Genomic DNA, 27,794 nt, shown 5'->3' with positions numbered 1-27,794 from the left:
TAACGAGGAAGATGAAGGTAATGAAGCTGGTTTTAATTTACATGATATACCGGCAGATTGTTTGTTTTAAGTTTGTTAATTATTAGTTAATGAAAAATTATTTAAATTATGTATGAATTTTTATTTGAAACATGTATTTTAAGATACTTGAACTATGTATGAATTATATTTTAAGGTTCTTGAATTATATATGAATTTTTATTTGAAGTGTAATTTTTTTAATGTATTTTAAAATTCCTTATGATTTTATGATTTTATAATTTTACGATTTATTTTTACTATCTAAATTTATTTTATATTTTTCATTTCGTATCAAAATCATGATTTTAAAAATCTTGATGCTAGCGTTACTTCGCCGTGAAAACAAAGAGAACAGAAAAGGAGAGGGAATAATAAAATAAAAAGAAAAAGGGATCGGTATTGGTGTTCTTCAATATCGCCCCATTGAAACCCGAAGGAAACCTTCTCACTTTATAATAATAATATAACTAAAAAAAGGAATTCAATTCCGCAGCCTCCAAACACAAAAAAGAAAAACCAGAGCGAAGAAGATGAACTGGAGAAGAGTATTGAAATCAGTACAGGCACTAGCGGCACACTGTCTTCTCTTCTCTTTCACTCTCTTTCTCGTCCTCAAGCTTGATCACGTCGTCTCCTACTCTTGGTGGTCTGTTTTCTTCTTCTTCTTCTTATCAGTTTTGTGCATGAATTGATGTATGGATTTTCGAATTGAAGATTTTTCTGTAATTGGTACTGTAGATTCTACGAATTTCACAAGTTTCTTTGGAGAATGCATACTTGAATTGCTTACATGGTATAGTTTTGTGGGAAGTTGAATTCCCCAAGTCTTTTTTTTTTCTCCATAAAAAATAAAAAGAACAACAACAGAAGCATTCAGCTTTGTTCTTACCAGTGGTGTATCCAACCATTTGGGGTAAATTGCTATTTTTCGAATTGATGTATTTTATGACTCCGAGTCCGACTGTGGCATCCATCATGGTTATTAACATAGAAAATCTCCAACTGATGAGGATATATCATCTTCTGTGGTTTTATTTTGTATTATTTACAAGGGGCCCTTCTTTCTCTTTACTGTCTCGTGATTTTGAAAATACGATGTTTTTTTTTTTTAATTTTATTGTCTATTGTTCTCGTAAGTCTCTATCATGGCAGGGGGATTTCTCGGTTTTGTTGGAATGGGTGCAAAACTTGAAATTGCTAACAGTTGTTGAAGCAATGAAACAAAGAGGCGTTAGAAAATCTATGCTAATCTAAAGAAGGTTTAATGGTTGGATGTCCAGATTTTGTGCTTTTATTCAGTTAAGTTGTAGTAAATTTAGTTGGAGAAGATGCGTGCTATGATATAAGGTAATGAAATGGAATGCCGTGGGTTGGGGAATGGGAAAATTTTCTTTTCTTAGCAGGCTGCCCTTGATAAGGCTATCTATGGGTTCCTTTTTCCCCCCTTAAACATGCTTGTATCTCAAGTCCTTCCTACTATGTTGTGATTTAGATGCCTAGTATTTAATGCTGTGCTTATTGAAGCCTGAAAAATGGATAATGTATATGTATTGTCTTCTATTTTCAGGTTAATTTTCTTCCCACTCTGGACATTCCATGTAGTTGTTGCTCGAGGAAGATTTTCATTACCTGCTCCATCAGTTCCACGTAATCGTCATGTAATATTTCCTTCTTTTATTTTGTGTCCATGAGATTTAAAGCAATCTTTATTTGTGGATATAAAGTGTTGAGATTTTCTTTCTTGGACAGTGGGCGCCATGCCATGCAGTTGTGGCAACACCATTGCTTATTGCATTTGAACTGCTTCTTTGTATTTATCTCGAAAGTGTTTATGGTATACACTAAACCCCTTCTACTATTCTTATGCTGTTGAGGATTAACAAGTGATAACATCCTTTTCAAGTCTCCTAGTTATTCTGTTTGTCGTTTTATAATCATTTAAATGCTTGGACCTTCAAACTTTCTTAATGCTTCTCTTGCAGTTTATCATATTGCTGCTGTAAACTTGAAGATTGTCTTTATTCCATTGTTGGCATTTGAAGTAATTATTCTAATTGACAATTTCAGGTATTTCCTTTGGCATATTAATCAGTCTCAGTAATTTACCTTACAGATACGCAGTTAACATCACATACTATTTTTGCATACTGCATATTGGCACAGAGAACCTTTGTAACAGGACATGCTTGTTCTTCCTTAACATGCTAGTTCTAAGTCATTTCCATTGTTAGAAAAAAATACTTTACTGTAGTGGCCACCTTATAACTTTTCCTTAATTCTTATTGGAGAGAATGAGCACAACTTGCCCTAAGCTTGCCTTAATTGTTCTTTTTACACTAAATGCATCTTCTTCCGAAGGGTTCAACCTCTTTAGAATATGAAAAGATAATTATACCAAATGTTATATAAAGGATCACGTCCAAAATTTTCAACTAAATTGAAGTTCTGTTCACAATATGTTTGCCATCAATTTTATACTGGCAATTACTGTAGCATCATTTCTGTTTTTCCAAATTACACATGACACTTCAGTTAGCCTCCCTTCCTCCTCCCATATCGAAGTTTCCTTCCCAATTGGTAATTACTATTGTATTCTGTACTATTGTTAATGGAGTTTCATTTCTTCTACAGAATGTGTAAGGCTCTTATGCCAGGAGAAGAAGAAAGCATTAGTGATGAAGCGATATGGGAAACATTGCCTGTAAGTTTGTCATTGTACTAACTTGGAGAGCTGTTCAAAGCATGCCATAGTCTAGTATTTTGTCTGTGGCTTGGAACTAATTTAGCAACATACAATGAATTTATGTATCCCTTGCTTGAAATTGTTAACAAACATAATAACTTCCTTAACAGAGAGTAGTTATTTGAAATTGTTAACAAAAACGTTTATACAGTACAGTTTATACCTCAAGGACTCAATTAATTTGTTGAAGTTTCATGGCTGTAATTTTTGCTGTATCTTGAAAATTATGATTTGCTGTTTCTGAGAGAGAGATGTCTTTGTATTTCGTGGTTTTGGATGATTCCAAAATGAGTATCTTGCTATAGACACTATTTTCATGCAGAAATGTCACATACGACATTTGCAAGATCATGCATTTTTTTTATGTTACCTAAGATCCAGGTGCCATTATTACAAATTTGGCATTTTCAAGCTTGTTGGTTTTTAATTCATATGATGGTTTAGGTTGTATATGAATTTGTTCAAGGATTAATGAACTTCCATTCTACTTTTGTAGCACTTCTGGGTTGCAATTTCTATGGTTTTCTTTGTGGCTGCTACAGTCTTTACCCTTCTAAAGCTGGGCGGTAATCTTTCTTAACTTCACAAGATTTTTAAATACAATTGCATTGGTGCATTCAAAGTAATTGGGGATTTTTTTCCCAGCTATCTAGTTTCAATTTCAGAATCTGCATTTATAATTTCATCTTTTCAGATAGTCTTATTCACTTCTCAAATTTCTATTATTTTTTTTTGGAAGTTCTCTTACATGGTTATTATTGTTATTATGCTTATGTGGAATGAGAATGGAGTAATTAGACATAAAAAAATCTTTTTTTTTGTTTCATAAGTAATTGTGATTAGTTATTTAAAAGCTGTTGCCTGAGAAAACACAATCTAACTTCCTCTGGAACAGGCAAAGACTGCTTGATGAATTGGAGTTGGCATTTGGAGCTGTTGGGGTCACTAGGGTAATTTATGCTTTGTAGAGGAATTGAATGGTTAGTGCATGAAGGTTTTTGGGGAAGAGATATGGAGCAGTGGGCCTGTATTAGATAAATTTTCAGATTCTAAAACTCTATTCTTAAAATGCTATAGTGATAACAAGATACATGATCCATTAGCTTGGATCCTTTTTATGTGCTCTGAAAGTTATGTGTATCCATCATGGAGTTTTTTTTTCCTTCTCCCTCCTTCACTCTCTCATGAAAAAAGATAATTTATCAGGTGAAAATGTCATTGGATCATCATTCATTATAAATTAGCATCCCAAATTAAGTTGCTAGATAGGGTTGAAGGTTCATTACAATGATTGGAATTTTATGGTTGTATAGAATGCTGAGCATATAGACAAGCTGTTGTCCTTTGAAACTTATCTTAAAATCAACATTTTACACTGCTCGTGAAATACATGCTTTTACATTTCATTAAAATTGTGTTCTGCTGCGGATAAGACATGTATTCCTCCCTTCATTGGATCCCAACACTTCCTTACTGGCATCCCTTATTTGTTCCCATTCTTGCTATATTGGGATCGCTTTTCGTAATAAATTTGCAATTGAATTAAGTGGCTTGACAGGGTGGAAGGTTCCTTTCAATGATATGAATTTCATGGTAATGGCTTATATCAAAATAATGACTGGTTTCTGGTTCTCTCTTAAAATATTGCAGGTGATGTGGGTGCACTTGGCTGGTGGGACTTGTTCATAAACTTTAGGTAAGGTTGCATTGATTCTTTCTTTCTGATTGCTGTTTTTCTGTACTGCTTCATAGTTCAGACATAATAAAGCTGGAGGTATGTTCAAGGTTTTAGTGCCACAACGAAATGATAAATCTAAACATTTTTCTGCAGCATTGCTGAGTGCTTTGCCTTTCTTGTCTGTACTAAATGGTCTAATCCAGTGATCCATAGAAATTCTCGGACAAGAGAAGCTTCATCTTCAATGACGATTAGATATCTTGATTGGAATGGTGGCTTAATGGTTTCTCCAGAGGAGAATCAACACCAGGACAGAATGTGTGGTCTACAAGATATTGGTGGCCATATCATGAAAATTCCCTTGATTGGTTTCCAAGTTCTCCTTTGTATGCATTTAGAGGTACTTACATAATTGACTTTTATTCATGCCTGCTGGATGGGATTCGCTTATTAATAGATAATGGCTTTTTAATTCAGGGAACACCTGCTGGTGCTAGAAATATACCACTTCTGGTTCTTTTCTCTCCGCTTTTCCTGCTTCAAGGTGCTGGTGTATTATTTGCTGCTTCTAAGTTGGCAGAGAAGCTTGTTCTTTTATTACGGAGTGAAGCTGGCACTGGAAGATATTTTACATTTTCCTCAAGAGCTCATGACTGCTTGGGGTTCTTGCACCATGGTTCCAGGTGATTACCAATTTCCATCAGAAGCCTAATCTGTTAGGAAAGGTCATGATTCCACTGAGCCAGCGGAAGTATTTGATGTGGTATGATTACTAACAGAATAACCTTCTGTATCTCCCAATTTGTTTGATACAGGCTATTGGGATGGTGGTCAATTGATGAGGGAAGTCAAGAGGAACAGGCCCGATTGTACCACATGGGTGATGCCAGGTTAGTATATTATCTATTTCTGTACATTTTATAATGGTTCATAAACTGCTAAAATATTTCTTTCTTTTTTGAGCATGTGTCATGTTGGATGACAGATCCTTTGGTGAGGTCAAAGAAAGATAGGGACATAAGAATAGGATTGAGATCATTGAAACTGTATTTTGCTTATTTCAATCTTGGAAACTGTAAACCTGTTTAAATTTGAATGGTGGACTGCAATATGAAAATTGTTTAGGAGAACTGCTAGATTTTTTTAATGTTTAGAAGTATGGAGAATCATGAAATGAAAGTTGCATATGGTGGGGGGGAAAAAGCAATAGAAGTAGGAATGGCAACTTCCCTCGGGTATCCAGTGTCACTCAAAGCTGTTGGGTCAGGTTTTTACACAGTTTGACCAGGGTCAAACCAGGTGCAGGTGAAACCCAACTAGTTTTACCAGGGCTGGGTGCTGGAGTGGATGTGGATTCCACCTGACTCATCACCCAACTTGTACCCATTGCTTTATTTGTTTAGGATATGATTTAATGTGATTTCAAATAATGAGTTTTTTTTTTAGGAATCGGGTTGGATACCTGGTGGGTACCTTATGAGTAGACAAAGCCCTCCGCTTGACTTGACCCGATCAGGTCAGGTGCGGAGTGAGTTATGGTTGTAGGTATTCTGGGTTGGGTGGATTGCCTTGACCTACCCATTCCCTAAATCGTAGTCAAGAGCTCAGTAAACCTAGATTCAATAGTATGTATGCAATTAATTTTACAGGTAGCGTCACCACTGCTTTACTTGTCTTTGTTGACACCAGATATCCTCAAATCCCAATTGATCAAGCATCCTCAATTTTTCTTTTTTGAATTTTCTCCACAATTGTTATATTCTTCCCCCCTCCCTCTCCATTTCAGTGGGCTGCTTTGGTGCTTTAGCTGTTGAATTAAATCTTTTAAGTTTTTATAAAATTCATAAAAAGTTACAAATTGGTGCTCGTTTCTGATCTTTGTACATTTGGTTCATTGATGTGTAGTTATAATACTTTCTGTGGTTATCCTCCTGAGATAGTGAAGAAAATGCCTAAAAAGGATCTTGCTGAGGAGGTAATAAAGTCCTCATTGTTTTTCTTTGTATTCTATTTGTTGCAAAGACAAGGTTTCACTTATATATATAAGCATACTCTCCCTCTCTCTTTGTTTACTCTTGGATCCAACCATGGATTTTGATTGGCCAATGCAAACATTGATTTTGACCCTTTATAGACCACCTTTGCATTCTTGCACGATTCTCTTACATTTCAGGTATGGAGGCTTCAAGCAGCTCTTGGTGAGCAGACAGAAATCACCAAATACAGCCAGCAGGAGTTTGAAAGACTTCAAAATGTAATACCCCAATGCTTTACTTATAGTTTCATAATCAAGGGACATGGCCTGAACACAGGAATACTATAATTTCTATTCTTTGGGAAGCATCACTCATTTCATTTTTAGGGCAGGACCCTTATTCTATGATTTTGAACATTCTTAGTTCCATTACTTAGTTCTGCCTTGTGGATCAGTTCAATTCATGTTTTACCCAAGGGTTGAAAATTGTAATATGTAAATCCATGTCAATTTTTTAGGTTTATTGATGAACTAAAATGATTTCAAAATGGGTAAAGCAGTAATTCTGAATTTTGGCATAATATCCTAGTGAACATTAGTTAGTCCTCAAATAAAAGTTGAAGAGGAGCCTGAAAGAAACATGTACTGTTCCTTAGTGCATGCAGGTATGTGTATCCTTGTAATTTGAGACAAATATAGAGAAGAATATGTGGTTTATGTTTATAAATTAATCTCACCGAAGCATTTCATATAGTTATTCAGAACATGGATGTTATGCTGAAGATGATGGCAATATTAAATGCATCAATTTAAGCACCCTGTTTTGTAAACTTTTGTTTTCCTAAACAGAATTCCTTTTGGTTTAACTGAAATTGATTATCTAAATGAAAGCTATTTTAATCTGGAACATGAAATTCTGTCTCCAGTTTGTCAATTGCATTATACTTGTTGGATTACAATAATTGCAATAATACTGTCAAAACATTATGCATACATGAAAAATACACCTGCATCATGCGAAATATTAGTGCCAAGCTCCAATTAGTTATTAAACTGAAATACATCCTAGTGCACATAATATTTTGGAATTTAGGTCTCCAATGAATATTTCTCAAGCGTAGATCTTCAAAGGAGCATCTGTGTATCAAACACTATAATTATCTGAAATAAAGCATGAAAAAGCTTCATGCATTGCCAAAGATCCTGGTGTCTGCTGTCTGTAAATTATGGGAGTTTGCTTGAGATAGTCTGTTACTTGAATTTGCATTAGTATGTTGTCTGTTACGTGAGATATCTAAATGTTATTTTGTTGTACTGGTCAGGAAAAAGTTTTATGCAGGGTGTGCTTTGAGGGAGAGATCAGTGTTGTTCTGCTCCCCTGTAGACATCGTATCCTTTGCAGGTATGGTTTCTATCTTGATGTCTGCTAAAATATGAACATTTTTCTTCTCCCCTCCCTTACTGTAATGCTGATTGATTATTAAATGCATTGCAGCACCTGCTGTGAGAGGTGTAAAAAATGTCCAATTTGTCGTGTCTCTGTTGAGGAGCGCTTATCTGTATATGATGTTTAGCTTCCAGCGTTTTGTAATATGGATGATGAATTGGAGTGTGCAGATAAGGTATAACAGCTTTAGCAGGGAAGTTCTTTTTACAGCTGACCAGAACTTTTAGTTCTGTGCGTTCTGCTTGTTCAAATTAACATAATTGTGCATTAGGACATGTAGAGAACACGGTTGCCAGCACCTTTCCTTTCCTTTTTTTTTTCCATGAAAAAAAATGTAAATAGTTTGTTTTTATTGGTGCAAGATGCTGAAAAGTATTTGCCGTGCCACATATACCCACTAAACATTTAAGAACTTATTTCTGTGTATATTTTCTTTTGGCAGTGGATGCTTGAAATACTCTTCTAAGTTGTAATGTAAGAGTATGTTTGGTACTTTGATTTCATGGGCATGATTTGCATTTTACCTTTACTAGTGATAGTTTGAGAATCCGCATCATATTGATGGCCACCTTTGACCTATACTGCGAGAAGCAAGTAAAAAAAAAAGAAAATCTGCCTTCCTCTTTAGGGATGTCAGAAAATGAGATCACCCAACTATGCAAGTTTATTATACAAAACAGCCGAAGACTAGCCATCAGGCATTCGACCTGAAGTCTAGTCTTTAATTTACTCTACTGTCAAATTTAGAAGTCAATTTTGGAGCATTAAGCACAAGAGTGTGTTTTGTTTGCTTAATCTGTACTATCAGCTGCTGCTTGACATCTTTAGTGTTTGCATTAAACCAATTTGTTACCCAGTGTCCTTCATATTAATGCCAGAAGTCCATTAGAAATGTTTTTCTCATCAGCAAGTGCTGGGGTTGCCTGTCACGTTATTTGCAGACGACAGGGACATGACTTTTCTTTATAAACAATTTGATGTAGAAGCTTTATTTATTACAGCATGATATTCGGGAGAACATATCCCTTTCATTCTCGTGTTTTTATGTTTGCCCATGTGAAGGTTCACAACTTTTTCGTAGACTGAACTGTTTAGAAAGCCAAATAGTAATAGAAAAATGCAGTATATTGCTAACGCAGCACCGCACCCTCATAACATACAAACAAAATTCTGCTAGAAACAGGTTTTGCTAGATTTGATAGCATCTCCCTATCCTAGGTAGGAAGAATATATCAATAGATTTTCCGTCGCAAACATAAAAACACGAGAATGAAAGGGATATGTTCTCCCGAATATCATGCTGTAATAAATAAAGCTTCTGGTTTAGGATTTGGCATCATGGTGCCATTCTTGTTCGCTGGCTTGTTAACGAGTTTCGGATTGCTGTTCATCTTCACGGCAAAATCATTGAAGCATTCATCAACGGTTCTAAATGGCAACTCTGGATAGAGCGAGCACACCTCAACATCATTTGGCTGATCCATGCTGTAGTTTATTTGGCAGCTGTTTATGAAAATGTCGTGAGTAATGGCAGCAACTATGCTCTGTGGAATCCGCATCTCTGCATTCATGAAAACTGGCTGTGAAAACAACTGGGACATGCTTGATAAATGGATATTTGACTCTGGTTTTGCTCTTAAAATGATCTTTAAAAACAAGTTTATCCCAGAAGACAATACTGGCAGTTATATTTAAAACCAACCTCTAGCAGCAGCAAGTAGATCATCTTCTGTGATGGTGACTCTGGGCAGCTTGTATCCAAGCTTCTCTTCCCATAAAGAGGCAAGCTCATTAGTGCTTAGCAGATTGCTTGGAGGTCTAAAATGAACAGTTTTGTTGAGTGTTCGATTATCATCAATTGATTTTATTGTGAATTTTCCGATATCAGAACCGGCAACAAAATATGCTGTGAATTATAAGTCCATATTAATCATTCGAATCATATTCCTTGACAAAAATAAAATCAACAGAATATATAGCCGTTAGGATGCACCTTTAACTGTTCCATCACCGTAGATTTGGAAACGATCCAATGGTGGAGGAACATCAGCAGGGTGAGTGTTATCATGGTAAGGCCAGGCAGCTATGGAGTTGCAGCAAATGTAAGTGTAGGGAATCCCAGCTTCTTCAATGTAACGTCTAACTTGTCTCTTTTCTTTGTACATGGCAAGCCCTGGCTCCACTGGATCAGCTCTGTCTATGTCATGGCCAAATTCAGATGGCAAAAATCTCTGCACATTGTATTTCCTCATCAAAAGAGAGCATGTCTATCCTTGGTTCTCTTATAATCATTTAAAATTAACGTGAATATCCGGACCAACTTGCGTGCATCTTAACTAATCTCACGAGTCCTGAAATTAACGACAATGTAAGTCTTCCATAGCCTTAAAGATTGAGAGACTCGAACTGATGATTTTTAGAAAGTAAATTCAGGACCTGACTAGTTGAGCTACACCTCTTATAATAAAAAAACTATTAATACTGGTTGGTGCTACGCTTGCAATTATAATAGAGGGTGTTTATGCCAGAAAAAAGAAGAAGAGAGGCTCAAATCTATGGCTTCCCAAATACGTTGGGATCACGGTTTGATAACGAGGCTTGCGAGTTTCCATTAATTTCAGATGTCTGGGAAGCATATAAAAGGACACACACAAGATATATAGACGACGGGCAATAGTGTTCGTTTGTTGGCACGTGTAACTTTGACAAAATCTGCCCATTGTAACTAGTCAAGTAACATACTCGAGAGTTTAGACATTACCTTTACAGTACCAGCTGCCTTGACGGCATTAACAAGCTTGACTTGGTCTGCTATGCTTGCACCACCAACAGCTGATATCACAATTTCAATCTTGTGTTCTCTAATCACTTTCTCCATTAAATCTTGATCTTTGATAGAGCCCTGATATCACAATCACCCGAGTCACACACACACACACACACACACACACACACACGAACATCTACACCTGCGGCTGTGTGTGCATTAAAATAAAGACCAAGTAAAAATAAAAATAAAAAAGCCACAAGATATGCGTTGGTTACGTATATGGTGGTAGCTCCCCTGTCTTGGAGAGACTTGATGGTGGACGCCTTAGAAAGGGAAGCCAGTTCAGGCCGGATCAGAAGGTAAGTGGGGTGGCCACATTCGAGGCTAGCTTCGGCTATGAACCCGCCAATGAACCCCATGGAACCGATAATCATGACCCGACTGCCTTCCCATGCATTTGGAGAATGACCATTCATGTTTTTCTTGCTAAAGATGTTTCTATTTCTTCCTTTCTTTTTAATGCAATTCACTTGTATAATAAAAATAATAATATTAAACACTCTCTTATCCGGAATAGAGAATATATATATATATATAGAGAGAGAGAGAGGGGTGGCTAAAATACCAAAAGACTGTCTAATGGGATATTCGCCAAAAGAAAGGCTGGTTCAAATTATGTATGTACCTGTAAAGATTGGTAGGTGTAGTAGCTGGGCTTTGATGCATGTTTGTGCCTCGACTGGCAGATGAGAACGTGAAGCTTTACAAGAAACTATTTCACAGCCTAGCCAGCGCTATATTACCGGTTGAATCAGAAAAATTTCAAATATAATAAAAAATATAAAAGTCATGAAGAACTATTTTACATTATTAGTAAGGTTAGCTATACGTGTCAATCTTGAAATTTTATATTTTGATTCCTTACCTCATTTGAATTTAAAATTAAACAATGTAAAGTTGCTTTACTATTACCTAGTTAACAGTCAAGGTTTAAAATTAAATACTGTCTAAGTTGCTTTAACATGTCCAGTCGACTTAGTAAACCAACTGATGAGTAAAAAAATATAAAGATAAATTAAAAAAAAAAAAGAATTAATAATAAAAAAAAACTCTCAACTCGGCTTTTAATCTTGTTTAAGTTTAAAATTATATATATTGTATGAGAGTTGGTTTGACATGAGTCAATCAATTTAGTCAGTAAAAAATAATTCGGCTAACTGGTAAAAAAATATAAAAAAAAATTAAAAATAAATTGAAATTGATTGGAGAAAAAAAATATCAACCTGATTTTTTGTTTTGCTCAAGTTTAAAATTTAATCGAATGAGAATTACCCTAATGTGATCCAATAGATTTGTTCAGTTTAAAAACAAATACAATTACTGTTAAAAAAATAAAAGGATGGAATTAAAAAATAATAAGAATGAAATTAAAATAAAAAAGAAAGAAAACTAAAAAAAAAATAAACTGGATTGAGAAGAAGAAGTGGAGGAGGAAATTCATATGAATAAGAATAAGGATAGTGAAGCTAAAACAAATCTCAGTTAGAAGGCAACGACGAAGAAAGCATTTTTCGATCAGCAACAAGAAATTATAATTTGTCTCAGTGATTTATTAGATCGACCATTCGCTGTATCCGATAAAATTAATCATTCATGGCTCTGGAAATAACGTCCCTCCCAGCCTAATAAATAAATACTTGATGAGTTGAACTAAAATAGTACTTCTGAGGACGAAATAATTAAGTTTTGGCAGTCCGCTGCAAATTGGAAATAAAGGGTCCCAGAGAACGAAAAGTTACTGCGCGTACAGAACAGCTTGATAATTGAGTTTTGCAATCTATGAACCTTCAAAAGCAAGAACAAAGGGTATTCTTGGTTGAAAAGCTATTTGTTTTGGTATCGTAAATCAAGATAAATTAAAATGGCTCGGCCGCTTTTCTTGCCTCTTGCTTGACAATATTATTATACAATTTTGCTTCATTCATTTAAATATGGTAAACTCCCTCTTAGAATTGCATTAGTTAACTTTATTAATTAGCTAAGTCCACAAAAAACGACTTTATCAGACAAAATGTGTCGTTTAGTACCCCATATATATCTATATATATATATATATATATATATTCCAAAATCCCGAAAGAAAAGATTTCAAATTTAAAAAGGGATTTCGTATTCATTCTCAAACTTCATGTTATAAAAGATAAATGTTGAAAACATCTCCTCTTGTGATGATAACCTTATACACGTGCAATCCTCTTGTGATATATATATATATATATATATATATATAGTCATCTTTATTCTACTGCATGGTATTAGAGCCACAAAGCTCCAACGAGCAATCAAAATCCATGGCCTTGTTTGAATCCAATCAAATCTCCACCCAACACCCTGCTAACATTTATAGTAATCTAGTTACTATAAATGTTGCTTCACAACTTCCTATTAAACTCGACGACACAGATTGTTTTTGCCTAGCATGCACAGTTTCAGTCACTTCATTTTTATTGAATTTGACTCTCTCATCTATGTTGATGGTTCCAATCCAAGTCCATTAATTAGTGGACAATCCTGCCTACGTTTTATTGTTTAGACAAGATCAACTTGTTTATGCTAAAATGGCTTCTACTTTTTTAGTGTGTTGTCTCTCTCTCTCTCTCAGCCTCATCCAAAGCATTTCAAGAACGTTGACAAAACCTAAATAACTTTTTTTTTTCTTTCTAACTGATCAGGATCTAATGTTATGCACTTGAAGGGTAAATAACTTTCTCGTACGTAGTTCTCACTTTGTTGCAGAATATCTTCAATCTATCAAGTCCATCATGGATGAACTTGCTATTACTGACACCCTGGTGACTGAAACTGATGTTGTAATTCACATCATTAATGATGTTGGGAGTGAATTCAAGGAGTTTGTTACTGCTATTAGAGCTCATACCAGTTTTGGGGAGCTCTATGTCAAATTTATTGACTGTGATGAATTTCTTAAGAAGGAGAAAAATTAGAATAATTTATCTACCATTACTGTAATACATCCAATAGCCAACAAAGCAGTTTTTGTAGCACTTTTAATCGCAACAATCTTTCTTATAACAGGCATGCATGTAATAATGTAGAACAGAATGCTTACTCCATCATCTAAGATGATCTACATCTTCACGATCATTCTCCAATAATAGACGCATGTTTCATAGGTGTCAATTAATATTGTGATGATCAGTTGCGTCATATTGCTATAAGAGGTGTCCCCAAATGCATGTCTCTCTGCACCCAAAATATTGTTGCAAACCACACTTATTCTGGTCCTTGTTCTTCTAAAGGTTGGCTCTGCTGCATCTTATCATATTACACACGATCTTAGCAATCTCTCTCTCTTCACATGCACATTCAAGTTTAATAAAACTCAATTCTCCATCTTCCTCTTTCTTTCTTTCTAATGTTCTTTGTGTATTTATACCACGCAACAAAATCTCATTTATGTGGCAATCTTTTGCAAGACTAAACAGATATACACCTGTTGAATTTTTTTTCCTTCTCATTTTCACGTGAAGGACCTCAAAACAAGGGAAATATTATCTTGTGGTCGGAATAAAGATGACATCTATGAGTGGCTAAAAGTTTCAAAGTGCTTCCCTCATACTCTCCAGGGACATTAACTAGCATGAGTATTCCTTTATCTACTGGGGTACAATTTTTTAGGTCACTCTTCCCATATTATCTTGCAATCATTCTCTCCATTTCTATTTTCTCAACTAATATTAAAAGTGTGTTTGATATTGTAGTTGTTTTTGTAGTTATGATTAAAAAAAAACAGTTTAATAAAAAATGTTTTATGTGAGATTTGTTTTTAATTTTAATATGTTTGGTTAAAACTATAATTGAAAAAAAGCAGTTTGTTGTGTTTGGTTAATATGTTTCTTGTATGAGGTTTGATTGTAAAATTACTTAAAAGGATACTATAATTATATACAAACATCTATATATACATACCTCTACACATAATGTTTTGCCAACACACACACACACACACACACACACACACACACACACTCACGTGTGTGTGTGTAATGGCAAAACATTGTTGTTTTATAATTATGATTACATAACAAAATGAATAATCATGTCCCATCAAACTATTTGCAATTTTATCTCGTACAAAATCCATACGTAAAGACCTATGTGATCATCGAATATCTGAGTGAGGTACAATATCAAGTAAAAAGTCATGTGGAATGAAATTGAGATTACGATCATACTTGAAAAAAACCTCATCATCTTGTGATCTCCTTCTAATATAGTTATGTAGTGCTATTGATGCAACTATAATCTCAACTTGCATTTTATATGAATAAGCAGACATGTTTTGCAAAATTCTACACCTTTGTTTCCATACTTTAAAAGAATGTTCGATCACGTTACATAGTGATAAGGGTGCACGATTAAACACTTCTTCACAACCACTTGATTGTCCACGACGTCTAAATTCTTGTAAGTGATACCTCTCACTTTTATAAGGACCCAAATACCCATACTCATTAGGATATCCAGCATCAACGAAATAGTATTTCTCTGCAAATAATCACAACATGCTAATTTATTACAAAACTAAAAAAGAAAAATTATATACCTTCATCTACCAAGTCTGCAATTTATTTCAAATCACAACCTTATGGTGGTTTTGGAAATTTTATACTACTATTGTCAATAGCCTAAAGAAAAATACGCGTATCGTGTGCATTGACTTCCTTTCCTGCCCACACAAATATGAATTGCATATCGAAACTACAAGCGGCCATGACATTTTGTGTTAGTACACCTTTTCTCCCAATAAATATAATTTGATTATTAGTTGATATGTAGACTCGAACATGTGTACCATCAATTGTATCGACACAATTCTATAAGCAAAATAAAATAAAATTAAGTAATCATAAACTTTAATAAAATATTTCATATTAAAAAGAAATTCGTCTTATCTTAAAATGTGGCATATATCTTGGATTCATTGCAATTTCTCTTGGTGTGCTCATAAATTATGGATCTACTGGTTTTATGACTTCTACAACTAACAAACATAATGATTTCAGGATTTTTTTGGAACCTGAAATCTCTCCTGCATTTCCCTATTCGACACCCCTACTATTATTGTATATAGAAACATTGCCACATTTTCAATAACGCTCATTCTTCTTGAAGGTTTTAAGCCATGATGTGTTTCTAAATCATTGCACAAACTCAACAAAGTGGTTGTTTCCATCCTAAACATGTTAACACATCGTTTCCAATGACCTCTTAAAACCTCATTCAACCAACGCATGCCCTTGTGTTGTATGAAACCATATATGGTTCTTTGTACATATAATTAATATAATACATATTTATAGCTCCAACCGTACATATAATTAATTTATTCATATCAAACTGCTTCCTTAAAATAAATTCATCATCATCATCACTTTCATCGTCACCGTCACTATCATCTTCATCATCATTACTATTGTTGTTGTCATCGTCGTTTCCATCACCGTCATCTCCTGCATCAGCAATTGAGGCACCACTACCTTCACAACTAGGATAATTAATTTGGTCTACAATGTGGTTCATTACATTATCATAAGCATCATCAAAATCTTCGTTAAATATGACATTAAATCGTGGATCATTCATATCTTCAATTACATGTAAATAAAAAAAAATTGGTATGTTGTTAAAAAATACTACAAATAATTACATATCATTAAGTTAAAAAAAATTGAAATTAAAGAGTTGGTGAGAAATCATATATTACATACCTGTAAAGCCAAAAAAAAAGGTGTTCCATTTGTTTATATGAAATGCAATTGAGAGCTTTGTTCTAAAGGAAGTTATGTCATTTGCAAAACATTAAACACACATCCCTCCTTATATAGAAAAATTGAAATGATGTCTACGTCTCTTTTGAAATATAGTGCTTTCAAAATAATTGTGTTATGACATGTATGAATTGTAATAAGTACATATACATGTTCTTTTGTGGGCAACATTTTCAAACTTTCACGTGATTCCAACAAAGCTATTATCCTCTCCCAATTATTCAAGATGCTTTGGCCCCATTGTTTGGTTTCCATTATTCTACATTTTTTGTCCTTATATGTTTTTAATTTTTGCACTCTGAAACCATCACATGCATCATTTTCATTTGCAGCTTTTATCTTTAACTGCTATATCATTTATTTTCTGCTATCGTAAATAGTTATACTGACAATTAATATTACTCGTTTACATTAACTTAAATTCAGCAACTAATCTATGGAATATTAATTCGAAAAAAAATACGTGCAAATCAACAGTCTGATAACCAACGTAAAAAAATCCATAAACACACCAACTAATCTCTGAAAAATTAATTCAAAAAAAAATACATGCATCTCAATAGTCCGATAACCAGCGTAAAAAGTCCATAAATACACCGACTGGTCTTTGAAATATTAATTCGAAAAAAAATACACACACCTCAACAGTCTGATAACCAACATAAAAAGTTGATAAATATACTGACCAATCTCTGAAATATTAATTAAAAAAACATACCCATAACACAACAGTCCGCTATCTCACGTAAAAGTTGTCCATAAATACAACAACAGTAAAAAAACTAACCGCAATGGATATGCCCATATCTCTCAACACCAAATATGGAGTAATATAATTACTCGAACGAACTTCTGTAACTGCAAACTACTATTTTCAAAACTATCATCACATTATTCTACAAAAATAAAATAAACATGTAGAAATAAATTATCAATCATGTCAAATCACTTCACACAGTACATTGAGCTAGCACTCGACTTTAGTTAATTGATTAACATTTAAGAAAATGAAATCATACCATGTCAGCTAACCACGTTTACTTCGTGCATACATTCGTTGCAACCATTTCAACTTCTGTTCAAGATCACCCATACTGGACCACATTTCTCTTTTCCTTCTTCAACTAAGATACTCCATAGCAAAGTCGTGAAAATCACATCAATTGAAACTCTAGGAATTGAGTGGAGCTCATCCATTACATCAGGAATATTACAACCTTGTCGATCCATATTCAAAGAAGTTGAATCACTCTTAGTCGACATACTTTCAAGTAGTTAATCCCACCTTGACAGCAGCTGAACACCAATTCCAAACGTTTTTTTCTTTCTACCTCGAACATCAAAAGGATCTCGTTCTTTTCTTTTGCCACTACTCTTTGTGTTACTGTTGCTTGACATATTCACCTTACCAACCATTTGAGACATGTCAGTGTCCAAATTTGAAATCCCATCTTCCTCTGAATCACCGCTTCCTTCTTCGAAATCAGCACCATCAATGTTGACTTTGCTTGTGCCAGGATTGATATCATTCCCACCAAGTACTCCTGACGAAGGAGCCCATGCAAACTCTCCAGTTGTGATAATGTTAGAATACATTCTGTCAAATTTAATCTTTAAAGACAGTTCAATACCGTTATGTCTGAATTTTTTGACTCCTCTAATTTCCTACATATAATAAGTACAAGTAAGTAATGTAGGATCATGCATTGAACATTTTTTTAAAATTTGACAACAAGAAATGAAATTGTTAGGATAATGAGGAATTAACCTGAATTTTTGCTTTCCACCACTCATCGCTAGCTGAAATTGTTTCTAATTCACTACTCCAGCCGACACCAGTTTTAGAAACCAGCTTTGTCCATATCCTTCAATTTTTTTTGCAGTCATCCCATTTGTTTTTCAATTGTGTTTTCGTGAATGTATTGCCAGTTTATTCTTTGAATGATGTTATAAGAAATTTTCTCCTTGCTTTATCGAAATGAGTATTAGGTCTCATTCCCATACTATTGGCCTTAATGTATAGATCACAAAATATATACAACATTTTCTTTGTCTAAGCAGCCTTATCCAAAGAATCAAGACCTTCCATGGTATCTTTTAAAACATTTAACAAAAGAAAACAATCAATAATATCAATTACTTGAAGGGACAAATATAACAGTGGATTCAACCACACATTCTTAGGGTGAACCCGAATTCTATATCAAACGAAAAAAGGCAGAAATATACTTGAAATCAAACAACCATACTATTTTATCTACAGTTGCTAGAGATTGTAGACGAAACATTTAAAAATATATTATTGTTTTTAAATCTAAAGTTCTGCACCAACAATATGATAAGACCAAGATTCAAATGAAGTTCCCTAGAAACTGAAGTGCACGTCGTTAACAAAATACGGATGATTATACTGTAACTTCAAAAACAGAAACTTAATCAGAAATGAGTACAAAATTGAAATGAGAAGATAAAGATTCAAACATCACACATACACACACTAAAGCACAGTTCTTTCAAGAAATCGAGATCACCACCAAGAGAAACTAAACATAAAAAGACAGAAGAAATTACAAGAAATCTTGAAATCTACCAACATTACCAAGAAATTTGATCAACAAAGTCTAAAGCAAACACAGGAAGTTTGAATGGTAGATTAAAATAAAAAAGAGCCCTATAGGAGTTAAAAAGTCAAAAATTGATCCATAAATCAGATAAAATCTCCAAATCAATACTCAAAACCCAAAATGGCAACTAAATAATATCCTCAAAAGATAATTTCCATTAAAAAAACAAGATTTCAAAAAACAAGTTACCATTTTTTAAGCTCATGAACCAGTCAAAACAAAACCAAAACAGAAAAAAAGAAACACGAAGAATTAAATAAAGAAAGTAAAGAAGATGACTTATTGTTATAAAAACATATTCAACGCAGAACAACATATACTTACGCACAGTAAACAGATTTCATGAAGCAGTACAAAAATTAAAAATTTAGAGCTAAATAAAAAAAAACAATTGAAGATGGAGATCAGGCTCACTTACGGGTCTCTCTCTCGTGTGACTTTTCCTAGCATGAATGTGCTTTGTTTTTCTGCAAATCGAAACAATGAAGACCTCTCGGCATAAATCATTTTGGTGAAGGTGATAGATCTTCATTTGAAAGAAGAAGGACAAAGGGGAACAAGGATGAACATTATCTCTTGCGTCAATCTTCATCAATCTTCGTCCAGATCAAGGGAACAAAGGGGAAGGGAACAAAGGAGATGACCTCGGGTTGGGAAAGTTTTGCAATGTTAATTAGTAGTGTCGGTGAGAGAGAGAAGAACACGGATATAAAAAAGCAATTGTAAATTGCTTTTCACAAACCGATATTGGTCCTCAGTTTTTGAGTGGGACCCATGTGAAATAAAAGTGTGGTTAAAGTTAACCAAACACTTCAATCCTGTATTTGCTTCCAGCCGCAGCTGCAGCCGTAACGCCAAACACCAATTAAGTCTTTTTCATGCGAGTCTTGTTTATACAATAAAAGATATCAATTTCCGTTTTGTACTTCTAACACTTGTAAGTTTTTTAGCATGTTTGGGAACGCAGTGCAAACCACGTTCCCTTAAAATTCATTTTTTTTTGCATAAAATAATTTTTTTTTATGTTTTCAGATCGTTTTGATGTACTGATATCAAAAATAATTTTTTAAAAAATAAAAAAAAACATCATTTTGATATATTTCTAAGTGAAAAGCACTTTAAACTGTCACTGCTATCACAATCTCAAACAGGCTCTTATCCACTTGATCTAGCATATAGTGATGACCTTATCAACTTTAATCGATGATTTTTGCTACTATGTTATTTTTATCAATTATTTTAATAAAAAATAGCTTTATCCAATGTAAAACAAGTATGATATCTATATTATCTTTCTTAATTCAAGGAAATTGTTGAAATTTACTTCTCATTAAGAAATTTTATAGTTTACTTTGATGGTGGTGGTGAGCATTAATAACTAAACTTTATTTTTTATATTTTATATTACTTATATTATCACACTACCTAATAAATATCAATACAATGATGTTGTTGAACGTAAACATCGTTATATTATTGACATTAGGCTCCTTTTACTTCACCAAGCCTTCAATATTCTAGTCTTTTACTTTTAAAACAGCAGTGCATGTAAATAAATGTTTTTAACACCATTTTTAGATATAAAATCTACTTTTAAATAACTATATAATCAATTGCCTAACAATAAAAAGTCACACATTTTTTGTTGTGTATGTTACTCTTGGCTTCAACCTTACACTCAAAACAAACTTCACACTAGATCTCGTCCTTGTGTTTTTATTGGCTATTCTAACTCTCATTTTCCTTCTCTAGCACTAAAAAGTCATGCACTTTTGGTTGTATATGTTACCTTTGGTTTCAACCGTACACTTAAAACAAACTTTAAGCTAGATCTTGCCTTTGGGTTTTTATTAGTTATCCTAATTCAAAGTGCTTATATTTGTTTTGATAAAACAATAAATAAATTTGTTATCTAACTCTCATTTTCCTTCTCTAACACTAACCCACAACATAGTTTGTCTATGCCTTATTGGTTGGTTGATATTAATTCTAAACTAGGTACTTATCATATCCTCTAATTTCTAGAACCTTTTCTAGTCATTTTTGCTCTACCAGCATCTACTTCAATAATGAAAACTTTCACTTTTATGATTTGATCATGTCATATTGTCTCTTCCTCTCACAACTATATATCAACCCAAACACAATTGCACACTTTCTTATCATTTTCTAGCTATCATTCAATTTATTTGATAATCATCTCTCTCCAACTAACACAACACTTGTTCAAGAAAAATCATCTCACATCCATTTAATGACTATAAGGTCATAAAATAACATCTTTAAAAAGCGCATCGTTAATGTCACCAAACACCATCTAGAAAACCAACATTTGACACCATTGCCCTCGAATATCTATAATGGTAGGCCACCATGCATGGCCAATGAGTTCAATGTATTGCTTTGTAATAACACCTAGGATTTTATTCCTTTTTAACCATAATATAATGTAATTGGCTTTAAATGGGTATTTCAAATCAAACACCACTCAAATAGTTCAATTGAGCATCTTAAGGCTTGATATATTGCTAATGGATTCCACTAATGACTTGGATTGGATTATACAAAAACATTCAGTCCTATCATTAAGTTTACTTTCATTCGAATTAAACTTGCCATTTTTTTATCACATAAGTGGCCTATTTATTAACTTGATGTGAATGATGCATTTCTTCAAGGCAGTCTTTATTAAGAGATTTGTGTCAAACAACCTCAAGGTTTTATTGATCTAGAACAGTCTAATCATGTTTTTCATTTAATAAAAGCACTTTATAAATTGAAGCAAGCTCCTTAAGCTTGTTATCAAAGTTCATAATTTTTTCTTTTTTATGGCTTTATCAACTCTCAAGCAGATGCTTCCTTATATTATTTATAAGAATGGTGGTGTCTTATCCTACCTTTTTATCTACATCGATGATCTTTTTTTCATTGCAATTACTATGGCTTCTGTTAAATGCCTATTTTGCTATTTCAAAGCAACTATCTTTCATGGTTTATAACTTATAAAATCTCAACTTCCTTCTCACTAACTATACTGATGTAGACTATAATGGAGATAAGGATAATTTTACCTTATCGTTGGCTCATTTGATCAATCTTGATTCCAATTTAATATCTTGGAGTACTTGAAAGCAACACATAGTCTTTTACTAAAACATTGTTGCTTAGTCTTTTACTAAAACAACACATAGAGTAATTACTGCCACCACTACTAAGCTTGTTTAGCTTCAATTTTTACTAAGTGAACTTGGTTTCTCAAGTACTAAGTCATCTATAATTTATTGTGATAATCTTGGTGCAATGTATTTTTATACATATCCTATATTTCACTCAAGAATGAAACACTTAGTGCTTGATTACCATTTTGTTCGTGAGAAGGTTAATCAAGGTTGATTTCAAATCAATCATATTTCAACCAAAAATGAACTTACTGATGCATTAAAAAGCCTCCCTCTCGATAACTTCTAGGCTTTCTATAGATTAAGATCAGTGTTTTTGATGGAAGCACCATCTTACAAGGGCATGTTAAGGATATCTCCTTAACCAAAAATCATAGATATAATCACATCACAAATATCTCTTCAACTAGCAATCATCTTTTTATGTTCAAAGATGATGTTTGATTTAATTTTTCATGTAATATAGGAGATATAAAATCTTGATTTAATTATCAATCCTTTTCTTAATTGATAATTAATAGGTCAGTATAATATTAATATTGTAATAAAAATATTTCATACTAAATGAAGGTATATATAGATATATAGTTAAACATAAAATAGAGCATGCAATTAGCATATAATTAAATTGTTAACTAGGCTTAACAAGTTGCACATATCATATGAGTGTATTTAAAGTCATCATAATACACCATAAACTAAACGGTATAGATCTTTTTCTATTTATTTGAATAGTAAAATAAAAAATACCAAATTGAGGTTTTTTTGCATAAAAAATTATATTTTAGTCCTTGGATTTTTAGAATTCTTCATGTTTGGTCCGTATAGTTTTTCTTATTTATGTTTCAATCCTAAACTTCATTTTCCTTATGTTTAAATCCTTGATAGTTAAGAGAAAAGAGAGAAATTTTTCATAAAAGTTGAGGAGAGAGAATGTTTCGGTGAACCACTTTTTGGTTGTAAAACTAACATCTTGATAGTAATGAGTTCATTTTAAAGAAAGGAGTTTGATGGAGGTGGTTTGATCCTTTAATTATTTTGAAAAAAAAAGATTAAAAATTGTAAAGTTTGTTTAAATTTGGTTTTATGTTGAGTTTTTAGAATGATTATAGGGTGTTTTGGGGTTCTAAATAAGGTTATTGAAGTTCATATGGTGTATTCAAGGTGTTTTGCTAAAATAAAGAGTTCAAGTTTGGATTTTAGAATCCAAAATACCCCTGTCTTAATTTTTCAGCAAACAAAAATAGTTTTTAAAATCCAAAAATATTTTTAGCAATTGAGAGATTTTGTAAAAACCCAAACAAAACCATAAGAACATGGGCTTGTAAACCCATTTATATCTTGTTGGGCTTGATAAGCCCAAATAAAACCCTAATATATTTTTTATCAAGATTTTCACTTTCTACAAATCTCTTTTTACTCAATCTTCTTCTTCTTCTTCTTCTTCTTCTTTGTTTTTGATCTTCCTTCATCTCTAAATATTTCAATATGTCTTCCTAATAAACCTTTGGTACTTGGCTTATCTTGGTTGAGTTGCTTAAAAAGCTCCCTTCTCTCATGGCCAGCCACTTTTTCGTTTCTCCTTTATCTGTCTTATTCTTTCCTTTATCAACCTAAAAATAAAAGGAAGACTAGCCCTTGTTCCTTCTTTAAAAGCTTATTGAATTATGTTGACATTAATGAAGTTGTTATAGGTCAAAAACCTAGTTTTTTCAAAGAAATTTATCAATTGTTTGGATCAGATTTGGACAAAGTTTCATTAGGTTAACCAGGTTGTAAGTTAACCTGGATTTTTGACTGGGTCAAACTGAGTCTATTCCATCACCCATTTATTCTTCAACCTAAACTGGTCCAGGACCAGGTTCGGCCAGGTCAGTTTCGAGTTTTGAAACTATACAACGAAGGTGACCTTAATTATTTATAAAGGACGACACAATATTTAGTTTAGAAAACAATATGTCATCTGTTTGGATTTAAGAAGAAGAAGAAGAAGAAGCCCAGACATGCAAGCCATCTTCCAGACCTAGACATGCCAATACTTTTTTCAATAGGCTAGACGCGTGGGCTTGACATTCTAAGCCCACAAGCACTTGCCTTTTGAATTATTTATTTATCATAGTAAAATACTCTTTAAATAAAATCATTAAGGTTATATTTGGGGAATTATCTGATTTTGCCATAAATTTGAATTAAGATAAGAGTTTTTTTTGTCTTAGTTGAATTTATCAAAAAAGAAAAAGATATGAAAAGAACCTAAATCTTATACTAAAGTCATTTTTTAATCGGAATATTTTTCAATTACGCGTAACAAAAAAAAAAGATTAATAGGTATTTGTTTATTTTGTTTTTCTAACATTAAGGTATTCTTAAGCTAATTAGTTTTAATCAATGAGTTATAGCTTAAATGATATTAGTATTTATCCGTCTTTTGTCTTGAATTTAAACTTCTCATCTTTTTTAAGAAAATAAAATAAAATTTAGTAATTTTTACACATTAAGATTAAAATCCATAATCAATTTTTAAGCAAGTCAACAATATTGGAGCACATATTTTTTTTTATAATTTTATTAGAAATTGGATATAGGATGATAATTTCACACACACACACACATATATTGAAGCCTTCTATTAACACTATTTTACTAACTAATATGATGGCTTGTAATTAATCTCTATTTTATTAATACTTATATTTGTTATAATTGTCATTTGATAATAAATACAATTAAATATAGTCTTGTTGACGAGCCCTTCATTGTTGGCAAACCTTTCAAAATAGGTACAATGGGTTTTACCAATAATTTGTCCTTATATTCTTCAATTATTTATTAAAGAACTCTAAAACGCGTGGGATATTCACTGTAGCAGGTTTTTTTTTTTTTACTTTTGTTTTTTTTTTTTTGCTTTTTTTTACCCAAAATTGATTTCTTCTTCTTTTTTTTGTTTCTTTTTTTTTAAAATTTTTTTGTTTCAAAATCATCTTTGCTAATTTTTTTTAATATTGAGCTGGTTGAAAATTTAACTATGTAGTTTTTTTCTTTAAAACATTGTGGATTGCTATAATATTCTCATATATTTTTTTTTATGATTTTTTTTTTAAATGGTCTTTGTAGATTTTATTTTTTTTTATATTAAGTTGGTTGAGAATTTAGCTTTGTAGTTTTTTTTTAAAAAAAAAACAATATGGATTGCTACAATGTTCCCCCTACATAGTTTTTGTTTTGCTGCAGTGTTTCCCCATATATTTTTTTAAAAAATTATATTTATCGAATTTATTTTTTCAATATTAAGCTGGCTGATAATCTAGCTTTAGCTTTCCCCATATGTTTTTTTTTCTTTTTTTCCAAAATTTTCATTTTTTACATATTTTGTTTTGTTTTGTTTTGTTTTTTTCAGAATTATTTTTGTTGATTTTATTTTTTTACTATTGAGCCGGTTGAAAATTTAGTTTTTTTGTCTTTTTCTTTAAAACACTGTAGCTTTCCCCACGTGTTTTTTTTTTCGCTTTTGTTTCCTTTTTTGTGTATTTTTTTTTTCATTTCTTTTACCTAAAATTGACTTCTTTTTTTTTTAAGATAGTCTTTGTCGGTTTTTTACTATGGATTACTACAGTGTTTCCCTTACATGGTTTTTGTTTGGCTACAGTATTTCCCCCACATGTTTTTTTTTTTAAATTATCTTTGTTAAATTTATTTTTTCAATATTGAGTTGGTTGAGAATTTAGCTTTAGCTTTAGCTTTCCCCACTTTTTTTTTTAAAAAAATTTCCCTATGTTTTTTCATTATAATTATAATTATAATTATTATTATATTGTATTATATTATATAACTGTTTTTTTCTTTTGTTTTTTCTTTTTATTTTTTTTAATTAATTTTTTTTGTTTGATTTAGTTTGTTAATGTTAAATTTTTTTTTATTTAGTTAACAGATTTTCATGATACGAATCTCGGGTTTAATGGGTTAACCTGATTTGACGAGTTATTTTTTTCATTTAGTTTAGTTTGTTAAAGTTAATTTTCTTTCTATTTAATTATCAGACTTTCATACTTTCATGACATGTATCCTGGGCTTGACGGGTTAACTTGGTTTGATGGGTTAACCCGGTTAATTCTAGGTAAACCAGTCATTTTTTTTTCTATTTAGTTATCAAACTTTCATGACGCAAATCCCAGGTTTTACGGGATAACCTGGTTTAAAAGGTTGACTCAATTAATTCAATGTTTTTTTTCTTTTTTTTCATTAGTTTTTTCCTTCCTGTTGATTTTTTTTCTTTGTTTTTTTTAATTAATCTATTTAATTATCACACTTTTATGACACGACCTTATAGCCAGACCCACATCCAGTATTCTTGGGTCCGGTGTTACAGTCAGACTCACTTAAACTTGGATCATGCAAGTTTAATTTTATTATTAATATTATAAATATTACTCTTAGGTCAGGTGTTGTAGCCAAACCCAAGATTCTTGGGTATAACTTTTCAGAAAAACCCAAGATTTTTAAATTTTTATTTTTTAAAATATTTTTTATGCAAAAAAAATGGCCCGCGGCATCGCGCGGGTATCAAAGCTAGTTTATTTATTAATTCTCTTTACCACTACATCCAAATATTATCATTTTAATTTTGGCGGTGAAGGTGGACTAATTGTGCTTGTGAATAAAGAAAGAGAAAGAGAGAGAAAGAACTTGATGAACAGGTGGAAACCATTGACTAATTGTGCTTGTGAATAAAGAAAGAAAAAGAGAGAAAAAGAACTTGATGAACAGGTGGCAACCATTGCTTTTAATTTGCTACAGAGATGAAATGAGAGACTTCATTTTGCTGCATGCATTTTGCTGTGATTGGGATGTATCCATTAAAGAGAAAAGTTGGAGGGAAACGAAAGGAAAAAGAAGAAAGAAACTGACAAAATTTCACTTCCACGTGTTAAGAGTGTTTGGTTGGTCTTAGCAATCAGTCCCCGTCACGCTACCTAACCCAAATCACGTGATTCCAAATGTTATAGTTCTGCCTAGCTTGCCAGTGAAGGGTCAAAACACTAGAATGCGAATACAAGAACCAACAGGCAACAGCCACCAGGGATTCGAGTTACTCCGCTGTCGGCAATGTTTGAAAATGCAATGTATATTATATTTTTAAAAATTTAAAATTTTATTTTATTTAAAATAATTTTTTTATGTTGTTAGATTATTTTGATATACTAATATTAAAAATAAATTTTTAAAAATAAATTTTTTTATTTTGATGCATTTCTAAGCGAAAAACATTTTAAAATGCCATCGTTATCACAATCTCAAACAGATTTCAAACCACACAAATAATGCATAATGTTTTCTTTTTAGATTTTTTTTAATATACATATTAACTAATCAAAATCTTCTAAAAACATCTTAAAAATCATTAATTTTAATACTTCTCCAAACAAAATACATTTTAAAAAACTGATTATAGTACAAAAATAAACACTTTTTATTTTGCTACGTTAAGAATGGTTTGCGTTTTTAGAA

At 32.4% G+C, this 27,794-nt stretch overlaps 2 protein-coding genes across 3 annotated transcripts; one reads left to right on the top strand and one right to left on the bottom strand.

Moving 5' to 3' along the window:
* The first annotated feature begins 372 nt into the window (after nucleotides 1–372).
* Nucleotides 373–8,367, top strand: LOC133675874 (uncharacterized). 2 transcript variants are annotated; one of them, XM_062097405.1, is made up of 14 exons: nucleotides 373–667; nucleotides 1,589–1,679; nucleotides 1,771–1,855; nucleotides 2,004–2,088; nucleotides 2,653–2,722; nucleotides 3,261–3,330; nucleotides 4,415–4,460; nucleotides 4,596–4,842; nucleotides 4,920–5,125; nucleotides 5,258–5,332; nucleotides 6,348–6,417; nucleotides 6,577–6,696; nucleotides 7,740–7,819; nucleotides 7,913–8,367. In XM_062097405.1, exons 1-14 carry the CDS (start codon nucleotides 552–554, stop codon nucleotides 7,989–7,991), a joined length of 1,440 nt encoding a protein of 479 aa, XP_061953389.1. In that variant the 5' UTR covers nucleotides 373–551; the 3' UTR covers nucleotides 7,992–8,367. The 2 variants fall into 2 exon arrangements, with proteins under 2 accessions (XP_061953389.1, XP_061953390.1); XM_062097406.1 differs by having other exon boundaries at nucleotides 376–667; nucleotides 6,616–6,696.
* A 604-nt stretch (nucleotides 8,368–8,971) lies between these two features.
* LOC133675876 (leucoanthocyanidin reductase-like) lies at nucleotides 8,972–11,272 on the bottom strand. The gene is made up of 5 exons (XM_062097407.1): nucleotides 10,910–11,272; nucleotides 10,626–10,766; nucleotides 9,858–10,095; nucleotides 9,567–9,770; nucleotides 8,972–9,425 (listed from the first exon to the last, which is right to left on the bottom strand). Exons 1-5 carry the CDS (start codon nucleotides 11,108–11,110, stop codon nucleotides 9,160–9,162), a joined length of 1,050 nt encoding a protein of 349 aa, XP_061953391.1. The 5' UTR covers nucleotides 11,111–11,272; the 3' UTR covers nucleotides 8,972–9,159.
* Nucleotides 11,273–27,794: the final 16,522 nt, after the last annotated feature.

The sequence above is a fragment of the Populus nigra genome, chromosome 16 (assembly GCF_951802175.1).
Source record: "Populus nigra chromosome 16, ddPopNigr1.1, whole genome shotgun sequence".
NCBI lineage: Eukaryota > Viridiplantae > Streptophyta > Magnoliopsida > Malpighiales > Salicaceae > Populus > Populus nigra.
The sequence above is the reverse complement of the archived record's forward strand: the minus strand, read 5'-3'. Positions and strand labels throughout refer to the sequence as shown.